This window comes from Dysidea avara, chromosome 5 (genome assembly GCF_963678975.1).
Source record: "Dysidea avara chromosome 5, odDysAvar1.4, whole genome shotgun sequence".
NCBI lineage: Eukaryota > Metazoa > Porifera > Demospongiae > Dictyoceratida > Dysideidae > Dysidea > Dysidea avara.
The window spans coordinates 32,604,878-32,616,258 of NC_089276.1; the positions used below are offsets into that span (position 1 = coordinate 32,604,878).

The 11,381-nt window shown below is 40.8% G+C and overlaps 2 protein-coding genes across 4 annotated transcripts; one reads left to right on the plus strand and one right to left on the minus strand.

The window, feature by feature from the left end:
* Window positions 1–31: 31 nt before the first annotated feature.
* Window positions 32–4,979, plus strand: LOC136254934 (ATP-dependent RNA helicase DDX4-like). Of its 3 annotated transcripts, XR_010700837.1 has the most exons (11): window positions 32–187; window positions 275–324; window positions 417–1,539; window positions 1,721–2,025; window positions 2,873–3,157; window positions 3,340–3,649; window positions 3,845–3,944; window positions 4,064–4,334; window positions 4,393–4,494; window positions 4,546–4,763; window positions 4,809–4,979. XR_010700837.1 is itself a non-coding variant. In XM_066047651.1 (10 exons), exons 2-10 carry the CDS (start codon window positions 283–285, stop codon window positions 4,705–4,707), a joined length of 2,700 nt encoding a protein of 899 aa, XP_065903723.1. In that variant the 5' UTR covers window positions 32–187; window positions 275–282; the 3' UTR covers window positions 4,708–4,979. The 3 variants fall into 3 exon arrangements, 2 of the variants coding, with proteins under 2 accessions (XP_065903723.1, XP_065903724.1); XM_066047651.1 differs by having other exon boundaries at window positions 4,546–4,979; XM_066047652.1 differs by having other exon boundaries at window positions 42–182; window positions 4,546–4,979.
* A 384-nt stretch (window positions 4,980–5,363) lies between these two features.
* Window positions 5,364–8,470, minus strand: LOC136256008 (ciliary microtubule-associated protein 2-like). The gene is made up of 10 exons (XM_066048914.1): window positions 8,309–8,470; window positions 8,091–8,178; window positions 7,706–7,876; window positions 7,531–7,653; window positions 7,245–7,388; window positions 7,013–7,135; window positions 6,789–6,962; window positions 6,503–6,655; window positions 6,057–6,193; window positions 5,364–5,545 (listed from the first exon to the last, which is right to left on the minus strand). The coding sequence occupies exons 1-10, from the start codon at window positions 8,356–8,358 to the stop codon at window positions 5,458–5,460; spliced, it is 1,251 nt and encodes a 416-aa protein (XP_065904986.1). The 5' UTR covers window positions 8,359–8,470; the 3' UTR covers window positions 5,364–5,457.
* Window positions 8,471–11,381: the final 2,911 nt, after the last annotated feature.

The window sequence follows — 11,381 nt, forward strand, 5'->3', positions numbered from 1 at the left end:
TTAGAAACTTACAGTGTACACGTACAGTGCGAAGATTTACTGACGCTTTTCCGGGGCATACGCGCATTTCTCCACGTGTCCAGAGAAGATTGGAGTGTGAAAAAAGGCTGGTGTATATCTAGTCGGAGACTTCTAGGGTGTGTGAAGTGTTGCTTGTGGACAGTTGTCTCCCCTGCTATTTGGTAAGGTGAGTTTTGGCCAGTACTATTTTGCAACGGCTGCTGAAGCCAATATACATGTACAATTTGTAATATTTTGTACATAAACATTACAGGCGGCAAAATGAGCGAAGATTGGGACGACGAAGATACCGGCGCGCCAGCTGTGAGTTGATTTTTGTGCGTGTTCGCGTAACCACGTGCTTCACTCTGCGCGCTAAACAAGCGTGTTTACATCTGACTTTGTGTTTCTTTTAGGTGGTCTCAATATCAAATGACGTATTTGACTCTTCAACAACGTCTTTAACAGAGAAAAAACCCTCCACTGGTTTTGGCACAAGATGGAGTAACACTTCAGACCATGCTAATGATGACAATGAGTGGAATGATGAATCATCTAGTAAAAGTGGATTTGGAGCAGGATTTGGTACCAGTCGAGGTGCATTTGGAAGTCGCGGAGGAATGTCTAATGGCGACGATGGGTTTGGCAGAAGAGGAGGACGTGGTGGCCGTGGCGGTTTCCGCAGCTTAGATGGAGATGATGATTCATTCTCATCTCGGGGAAGAGGTCGTGGAGGCCGAGGTGGTTTTGGTGGTAGGAACAATTCTGACAATGATGATTCTTTTGGTGGAGGAGGTTTTGGCCACTCACGTGGTGGATTCAAATCATCTAATGAAAATGGAGATGACTCTAACAGTGGTGGATTCAGAGGCCGAAGAGGAGGTGGCTTTGGGAGCAGAGGAGGGTTTAATTCAGCAGAAGATGGCGAAGATTCTGGCAGCAGGCGTGGCCGAGGTGGTCTTGGCGGAAACAGAAGAGGTGGCTTTGGCTCCTCAAATGATAATGAAGATGGTGAATCTGGTGGCTTTGGAGGTGGCCGAGGTCGTGGAGGTGGCTTTGGCGGCAGAAGAGGCGGCTTCAACTCAGGAAATGATGACAACCAAGATGGAGAATCAAGTGGAGGCTTTGGCAGAGGTCGAGGCAGAGGAGGTTTTGGTGGAAGCAGAAGAGGAGGCTTTGGTTCTTCTAATGATGATGGAGAAGACTCTGGAGGATTTGGCAGCAGTAGAGGCAGAGGAGGATTTGGTGGCAGCAGAAGAGGAGGATTTGGTTCTTCAAATGGTGATGGAGAGGAATCAAGTGGTGGCGGCTTTGGCAGCAGACGTGGTGGTTTTGGTGGCGGCTTTAAATCATCAAATGATGAAGACGGAGAGCAATCAGGAGGATTTGGTGGTCGACGATCAGGTGGATTTGGAGGCTTCAGAGGTGATGATGATGGTGATGGAGACTCAAGAGGAAGAGGTCGTGGACGAGGCCGTGGTGGACGAGGTGGTTCACGCAGTGATGATGATGGTAATATTGACCCGTCAGAGTTTAGTGGTAAGACCTTATATCTGCTGCATATAATACACAATGCTTGAGTGAACTTTTTATGACTCTTGACAAGTACTACTGGTTTGCAGTTTATTTTGAGCTTGTGATAATAGTTTGTATCGACATTATTTTTGTCTTTACTGTGTACAACATTGTGATACACAGTTGTTGTTCTATCCTCCATTAGATTCCAAGCCACCACGAGAATTGTACATCCCACCAGACTTACCAGAAGACGAAGAAACAGTGTTCTCATCATTAGCTGCTGGAATCAACTTTTCAAAATATGATGATATTCCTGTTGAGTTGACTGGAAGGGATCCACCTACTGCCATCAATACATTTGAAGAAGCTGGTCTCTTTGACACCCTTCGTTCTAATGTGGAGAAGAGCCACTATGAGAAGCCAACTCCAGTACAAAAGAACTCTATACCAGTTGTGTTGGGTGGACGTGATCTAATGGCTTGTGCCCAAACTGGCTCTGGGAAAACGGTAATCTGTGTGTAGCGTGTTTGTGTTTTGTACATGTGGACAAAGCAATATGGTTTGTATGCGAGACATGGGAACAAGACTGTATGTAGCTACATTTCTAACCCTAAGAAAATTTTGTCCATTTTGGAAAATGTTTGTGTATGTTTACACACATTGTGTTATTGGTGTTTTGATATTTGTGTGAAATACTTTAACAAGTTGGTTACTATGCAGTAGAACATGGTTACATATTGTTGCTTTGTGTTGGTGTCAATACTGGTTGTACACAATACCAGTGTGGTTCCATTCATAGAGACAACAAGTTGATTATAGTACATGTCACAGCTAAACACACATACAGATGTATGATAGCCAAGGTGGTCATTGATTTTGATATTTTGCTTGCTTACCATTAAGCTTTTATTAGCAAAGATACACATAATTTCATACTCAATTGAGATATTCTAACTTTCTCCTAATGAAATACTCTTAGTCCTGGGACTTGGGAAGTTCTGCTCTGTTCACTGTTTTAGTTGTGTAGTTGTAATTTAATTACAGTAATTGTAAAAATGTGTAATTTTGCTAATTCCTTGTGATACTAAAAGATTCTACTGGTGCTAGCAAAAACCTAAACTAGGTTTTTTGCTTATGAAATTTTCTTTTTTGTGGTACAGTAACTTTGTCCACACAAAAAATATTATGTCAAACATTATCCTATATCCCATGTAATCTGTTGACACATCAGTCGGTCTACTGTACTAAGGAATTCTTTAGGGACGTTAACTAAGTGTCGAGGTGTTGTCATTTTTGAACATCCTTATATCTGTGAATTCCAAACAAATGTTCACAATTATTATCCCCCCTACAGGCAGCGTTCCTGCTACCAGTATTAACAGCAATGGTACGGGATGGGGTTCAAGGAGGAGAGCAGAATGAAGTGCAGGCACCAACTGCTCTTGTGATTGGACCAACCAGGGAACTGGTGTTGCAGATTTATGGCGAAGCAAGAAAATTTGCCCGTGACACAATCATCAAATGTGTCGTGGTTTACGGTGGCACCAGTGTCGGCTACCAGCTATCAGTGTTAGAGAGAGGATGTCACATTTTAGTGGCTACTCCTGGGAGATTAGTGGACTTCTTGAATAGAAAGAAGGTACGTGCCTTTAATTTTCTGTAATTAAGTTGTATTTCATGGAATTTTATGGTGTGGTATATAACTTTAGGATTGGTTATTGCATGAAGCACAATATTTAGGTGTTAGTAATACTGTATTTATGTAGTATTTCTAATTACTCTGTGTTGTATGGAATGTAATTTCATTATTGTTTATGACAGGTGATACTTGATAATCTAAAGTACTTTATTTTGGATGAAGCCGATCGCATGTTGGACATGGGTTTCGGTCCAGAGATCAAAAAGGTTGTCACCAACTACACAATGCCATCAAAGGAGAACAGACAGACTCTTATGTTCTCAGCCACTTTCCCAGAAGAGGTCCAACAAATAGCATCAGAATACCTCAATGACTATGTGTTCTTGACGGTTGGACGTGTTGGCAGCACCACCAGTGACATTGAGCAACATGTCATGCAACTTCAAGAGTACGATAAGAGGGAGAAGCTGTGTGAGATCCTCAACCAGTCAAGTAAGTATGGAAAAACTTGTGAGAGCATAACTGAAGATTGTTTGTCTATTAATTGTATGTCAAGTGTAAGAAGTGACTGAATTGAAAGTCAAGTTTGATGTTCAATTCTCTAGACTTGCAACAGGAATATGCAGAGAGATTCCACTATTATTATTTTCATTTGTTTTGTGGTTGAGTATGTATGTCTCTTTGTAGGTAGTGACAGGATACTAGTGTTTGTTGAGACCAAGCGGAGTGCCGATTTCCTTGCATCATATCTCTCCCAAGAAGGCTTCCCTACCACCAGTATCCATGGGTAAGTGTTGTGTCTGATGGTATTTACAAACCGCAGGTATGCATGTTCTATACTAACATGCTGTATATCAGGTGTATGTCTACGTGTTGTACACAATAGTGATACATTTCTCTTTTCAGTGATCGTCTACAAAGAGAAAGAGAGGAGGCATTAAGAGATTTCCGTAGTGGTCGTAATCCTGTCTTAGTAGCCACAGCAGTGGCAGCCAGAGGACTGGACATTCCTAATGTGAAACATGTCATCAACTATGACCTCCCCAGTAGCATCGATGAGTATGTGCACCGGATTGGACGTACTGGTCGATTAGGAAACAAAGGAAAGGCAACAGCCTTCTTCCAAGTGGACAAGGACTCATCATTGGCTAGGAGTTTAGTGAAGATATTGTCAGATGTGAGTGTGATGTTTGTATGCACACAAATGGTTTTATAGTGTGTGGTTCCCTAAATAGGCAACACAAGATGTACCTGACTGGCTAGAAGAAGTGGCCTCAGGAGCAGTTGGCTCCAACTACGGGCCACAAGGTGGCAGTTTTGCTTCCAGGGATACTAGGGTAAGTCATCTGATGAATAAATTTCTCAGTTTTATTTTCCTTTTTGTATAGCAACAATTCCGTGGAGGTCGTGGCAGAGGTGGTCGCGGTGGTGGCCGAGGTAGTCATGATGGCGGATTTGGCGACAGTGGCGGAGATTTGGAAAGAGGATTTGGTAGTATGTCATTCGGCAGTTCCACAGCCGTAGCAGAAAACGACGAAGAATGGGACTAGACCGGAACCGTTAATGAAACCTACGAACATACAGTGATCAACTTTTTACAAATACCGTTCGTTGCACATTATCTATATTATATATATACCTTCTCTCACAGTCCGTCTTCATAATTTTTATAAAACTGAAAACCTGCTACCATAGTTAGCTAGTGCTGCACACTACCAGCAACACCCACTTAGTTGTCATGTGATTATCATGTAATGTGATGCAGCATTTGTACTGCATTTTTATTATGCTATCAATTTGATTAATAAAATGAAATATTAATTAGCTATTATATTTGGGTATATACTTGCTTGCTAAGTTATGTGGGAACCTGAACAGTTGGATGCTGTCAAAGAGAACATGTGGTTCTGTGTAGATTGTGTTGGGAGTTGATGACTGACAGAATAATTATGGTTATTACTGTACAAATGAAAAATTTTCACATTCGATTTTGAGTTTGCGAGCTACGTACTATTATGTTGGAATTTAACCCTCAAAATATCATGAAGTGCTTTCAAGAAACTGTGTGTTCTATTAGAATGTAACCATGCAGATACAATTCTACATGGCAAGGACTAACCTATACCTTGAATCAAAAATGTGTACTTGTGTATCAATACCCATGCATGGCCATCACCTCATCACTTATGGTACTAAGCTGTCAAACTAAATGTTGTTCCAGGGGACATCTCGTGGTTAAAATCAAAAATAAAATAATTTACACAATACACCTGTGATGGTGTGCTGTAGTTAGAATCAGTCTAACAAGGAGCTTCAACTGGTTGTCTGATTGCAGTCTTCATGATTGTGTGTGGTCCTCTGACAGGATGTTTAGGATGTAGCCTCTCTCTATAAAAACCAAATGAATATATAAACACATAGTTTGTACACAGAATTTTCTTCTTTTAGAGGTTAAAATGTATCGAACTAGGACAAAAAAAACTGAGTGACATATGCACACTGTACAGTACGTTATGTAAATAAATGCTGTTTCCAGGGTCTGTCATATCTGGACAGACCACTGTCAAAAATTCTGTGAAAGGTCAAATGGAAGGAATAACTCTACTATCCATTATTACATGCAACGACATGATAGCGTTATCGCACGGTGACACACTGGTTCCCAAGTGTACACTTTTGTACTGGGTCATGTCAGGATGACTTGTGGGTTAGTGTGGCTAGTATGGGTAGCTCCATGTGGTGTAGTCACTACTGGAGCTTCTGGTTAAGTCTTGTATACCCACCCCTAAGTTACACAACCCTAAAAATATTTACACCACTGAGTAAATCAAGTTAAGCCACAGTGAGTGATGAAAACAATTACACACCTTAATACAGCCGAGTAGAAACAGTCACTTACGATAAGAGTTGTTCTCTCGAGCTGTTCACTTTGATTGGCAGTCTGGAGGTTGCAGATTGGAAAATGCTAACATTTCCATTCCTATGTTGACTGCGGTCCCAGCGGATCAGACTGTACTGTCCAACTGCTACAGAATTCTGTGTCCATACAACAAAAGATAAATTAGTATATACAAGCAGAGTAATTAACTGGACAATTTGAATGGTGAGATATGCGTGCATTGGGGAACAGATTTAATTTTTTTCTGAAAACATACACAGCATGCTAGCATGATGGCTGTAATCAAACATGCACACATACTCAGATACACCACACATATAATGAATACAACTCAGAGTATGGACACACCCACTTGTTCACACTATGTTAACACTACATGCCAACTCACACATACGTACACGCACGCACGCACGCACGCACGCACGCACACACACACACAAACTTACTGTGACTCCACTGAAGTTTTGTTGTGACTGACGATTAAATCTCTCTGAACTACATCCAAACGACACTCTATTATTATTACGATAACTGCTAACACTGCCAGCAGCAGGTGGGGCTGTTCTAATTCTGGTGTAGTGTCCAGGACCAGGATCATACTACATATGGGATGAATATAGTCTTTACAAACCTATAGGTATAGCTAGCTACACACTGTGAACTTGTACCATACATCTGGGACCAGCAATTCTACATTAGATTACATGAGTATCCTTTATAGGACCACCTCACCTTGTCACGTGGCCACTGACTGAGAGTAGAGCAGTACATTCTCTCACAAGGTCTGGGTGGGTATTGAGCATCTTGAGGAAATTGGCCGTGCATCCTGTGATGTCTATCCCCCCACTCATCTATCGACAATGGTATCTTATATGTCCCTGGACCAAGGTGACGATTCTTTGCTGCCTACAAATATACATACTCCAAACATAGGATAAGTTATAGCTTATACTCACTCTTGCTGACTTGGAGCGATCACCAGTAAACAGGTCATAAGGACCTCTCTTGCCTGTTGTCTTGTCTAATAACTGATTGATAGAACCTTTACAAGTGTACTGGCCTGGGGCTAAGTGGGAACCCTAAAAATGACAACAATATGTACCTTCATCAAATAGATTTATAGCATAGAATCAGGCAACAATTACACAACATTGCATTCAGCTACAATACAACACTAGCATAGCTCACCACAGTGAGTTGAGTCCTAACGTTGTTTCCTCCACCCTCCAACATTCCCACCATACCTGGTGACCTCTTAGCTGTCTCCTCTATCACCTGACTAGGTATCCCTCCTTTACCATAACTACCTGGTCCTGGTAGACTTGATATGAACTACAATATAGAACGCTAAATAAGAATCAATACTAGCAATATATCAAGAGTTAATGTAGCTAGCTATATGTATGTAATACTTAAAACTACAGCAGCATGTACAGCGCACAAGCAAGAGTGAACTCTTGGTACAAGTAATCACCTTGTTTTCTACAGCTAAACGTGGTCCAGTGGACTGACATACTCCACGATGGCTTGATGGTCTGAACTGCTCTAGCTGCACAAAATCCTTGATGGGGTAACGTCCTGGACCAAGATTCTCCCTCTGAAACAGAGTAAAGTTGAATGGCTACTTCAGTATTACATTTTATACTCACCAGAAATTTTTTGTGGTTCCATTGTTCCTTGTACAGCATGTGTGGTATACCAGCTAGGCGAGCCACTTCCTGTGCTCGTCTCCAACCAGGTCCCTGTGACCTCCGTAACACTTCACGATCACTGAACCCTCCAACTGCAATATCATAAGCTCCTGGAGCTAAACTACGACACTAAAGGCATGAAAGTACAAAGCAAATCGTTTTAAATGTAAACCCATTATAAAGAGATTAATAGGACATCTAAACCCATTCACAAATGTTATGTGACACTTAACTAACAATTAACAACTTAATAGTACATTAACAGCCATATGAAGTGTCATCCACCCTCCAAACCAGCCCACTACACCATCATGTCACCATGAGGGTGCGCACACTCACTCACCTCAGCAGTGGTAGCTCGGTGACAGTATGGCACTTGCGTGTAGGTACCCGGCATTTTACTATTAGGGTGGACCCCAGATATGTCGAACCTGTAACGATAAAATCAAGTGCACATACTGAACATAACTTTCTCTCATGCACTAGCCCTACTACAGAAAAGGGTTGTGTTGTACAGGGTGCTGGGGTTTATAAATCTATGTGTCTGATTAAAGAACACACCTCGCTGTTTGTATCCCGAACGGAGCTCCCTCATATCGCTTCATGTTCATTTTGATACAACAGTAATTAATAGATAATTACATAGTCGTAGAGAAATCAGCTCTTCTCTTTGCGAGCACGAGCCTTTCACATCTCTCCAGCTTGTTACCATGCCAATGACGTACGGATATTATCGTGTTTGGATTAATGCGTACGCCCTCGGGAAATATAGACTCGCGTGATTGTGGGAAAAACCCTATCATTGCACTGGTGCGATTTAATCAATAGTGAAAGTTAAACACTTATATTTTAGCTAATTTTACTTGCATATATGTTAATGTGTATGTATGTTATGTATGGGCACTGCTGAAAAGCAGTAGTTTTCTACTGATGCAGTCTTCCCAAAAAAAAAAGAAAAGTTCTCTACGCCGGACAGACGCGGACAGACGAGACAGTCCACCGGCGGAGATGGACTCCAGTGAGGTACTACGAAAGTTTAGTGCTCCAGACAATGGTATGTTTGAGCATAGATTTATAAACCCCAGGTTCCTGGGGTTTGCTGGGGGTGTGGGGACTGGACTAGATTGACGTCTGTCACGGGGAAACCCAGACCCCTGGTTGTGTTTGCATCCACCATTGACATTTTTATTTACCGTATTTGGCTGATTTGATTCCCACCACATTTGATTTTATGAATTGAAGGTTCTTGTGAACTGTGTGCAAAAAGGTTGAATTCTGGAATGCTTATTGAATGACTTTTATGTGTTACACAAGTGCTATGTTTACGTCATTATCACACCCAGATCTACTTACAGCAGCAACCGAACACATTCTACATTCAATGTATAGCAATAGCTACAACCCAGAGGAGGTTGGTTACATGTCATCATTCATCTCATGATCTCAAAGAAAGGGGTGAACTAATTCAACCTCCACACCTCTTAATATTCTAAAGGATAGATTGTATATCCATACCAGAGCATCCCAGTGCCCTTACAAACCCTCTTAGTACAATGCACTGCTGCTAAACAAGTCTTAACACCTATAACGATGCTTGGTTGCATAATTTTACATTATAGGATAATGACATGTGGCCATCCTCCTCTGGCTACAACTGCATGGTCACCCAGATATTTAGTGGGAAAAATAACCAAGTCCTGTAGTCCAGCCAATCAGTCCAGTGATTGTATACAACGACACATTGTTGCCATTTGACTAATTTAATTACCCACCACAACACAATGATACAGTAGCTCAACATTGTCTTTATCATTACTTCAAGTCTTCAATCTGCCACAGTGTGCATCTGAGGAGCACAATCAGGAACTGTTAGATGTCCTCTTAGCTTCTTTAGTTGTCCAGCACCCTGCTCTGGTGCTGGAGATAGTAAGCATGCCATCCTGGGTAAAATAATAATTGTTTTTTGTTTTACTTTGAGAATTACACTATTGCCATGATGCCCTTGCATTGTAATATAAAGTTGCAAACAATGATGCAAGAATCGAAGTTCTTGTGAAGTACAAAATGTTCTCCCACTCTTTGTAGCATAGCTACGTACAGTGTTGTGTGGTGGGTGTTACGATGACATTTAATGGGACTATGTTATACACCTATCAATATACTTCCCCACCACCCCACTCCGGCATAGTTGGAGCTTTACAGGGCACGAAAAACTGTTGTCCTACCATGGAGCATTTGACGAGCACCTAAATATACTTCTATACAATGTCATGAAAATTCCCATGTTGCATCTGGGGTTTATGGTGAAGGCTTAAGGTTTGCACTACTGTGGGACATTTGATATCCAGGTACGTCAAATCCCCAATATAAGGGGCAGTACATTATATCATTGGTAGGTGCATTAGTATGCGATATAATCTCTGTAATGCTCAACAATTTTATGATTAGGTGATGACTGATTTCACTATCTCAGTCTTCTTACAGTTCAGCAATCGTGAAGTGTTATGGAGATTACATGGCATGGTTGGCAGTTGGTGACTTATTCAGGAGAGTGGATGTAGTCACTCAGCCAATGCATGCTGATAAATCTTAAGGGAGTGCATGGGAAACCTTGAGCTACGCATTACATTACAAACTGAATCACATTCAACACATGCACCTCATCTTTATTAATGATCACATACAACAACGCAGTTGTGCACATTTAGGTTTTCCTCTTTCAGTAGTGAATAATATGTATAGAGCCAGCAGATTATTGGGACCAATATCTTTGTCCTTAATATGTTAAATCTTTAGTTTACAGTAGTTTCACTGATGATGTATTAAAGTGAAAGTACAGTTGTTGATGCTTATAAGTAATTTATGAATTATGCTGATCTTTGTGTTTTGATAAGCACTATAGAAGAGCACATTTCACTTACATATTGGTAAATGGCTCATTACTACAAATGCATTTTGCTCAAGATGTTGTTTGGTGACAATCAGAGTTTTGAAACTGGGTTGCTTCGGGGACTCACTGACCCAGATAGTATGTAACTGTCAACCCCAGTCTACATACTTATATTATATGCTAATTAATTATATAGGTTTGCTTTGAAAAATTAAAATGGTATATGCACAAAAGCAGCCGACCTGTGAAAAAATGGTGCGGCCTCAGAAAACCTGGGTGAAAAAGAAATCAAAGGTGGCAGCTAAGAAATGGCTACAATGATGTTAATGCTAGTAAATTTTAATAATAGCTGTGTACATCATCACCTTTGATTTCAAAACTTTTTTCACCCAGGCTTTTAAGGCCACGCCATTTTTTTATAGCTTGGCTGTTTTTGTGTGGATATCACTTCTTTTTTACTTTATAAGGCTAAAACCAGCCCATAGTTGACTTTGGGGTTATGTTGTTCTTTGCATTATACAGACATAATGATGATTATCGATTACTGAAGACAGACTTATAAATGTATTGTATTGCATGATTTACTGTAATATTATTGTAATATGATTGTAATACTCTAATAGAGTGCACATTTTTTTGAGGACTTCTAATAGAACATACAATTCTAGAACGATCCAAAGCAAGGTGATCAGCCAAGATAGCAGTGGTTCAGTGGTTAAGGATGCAAGTGTTAGGTATGGAGGT

What these genes read in the sequence shown, in the direction of transcription:
- LOC136256008 (XM_066048914.1), bottom strand. Translation starts at nt 8,358, where the DNA reads ATGAACATGAAGCGATATGAGGGAGCTCCGTTCGGGATACAAACAGCG. An exon ending in ACCGAGCTACCACTGCTGAG is followed by an intron (nt 7,877 to 8,090) that starts GTGAGTGAGTGT and finishes TCATGCCTTTAG; the next exon opens with TGTCGTAGTTTAGCTCCAGG. An exon ending in TCGAGAGAACAACTCTTATC is followed by an intron (nt 5,546 to 6,056) that starts GTAAGTGACTGT and finishes TGGTTTTTATAG; the next exon opens with AGAGAGGCTACATCCTAAAC.
- LOC136254934 (XM_066047651.1), top strand. Translation starts at nt 283, where the DNA reads ATGAGCGAAGATTGGGACGACGAAGATACCGGCGCGCCAGCT. An exon ending in AAACTGGCTCTGGGAAAACG is followed by an intron (nt 2,026 to 2,872) that starts GTAATCTGTGTG and finishes TCCCCCCTACAG; the next exon opens with GCAGCGTTCCTGCTACCAGT. An exon ending in TGAGATCCTCAACCAGTCAA is followed by an intron (nt 3,650 to 3,844) that starts GTAAGTATGGAA and finishes GTCTCTTTGTAG; the next exon opens with GTAGTGACAGGATACTAGTG.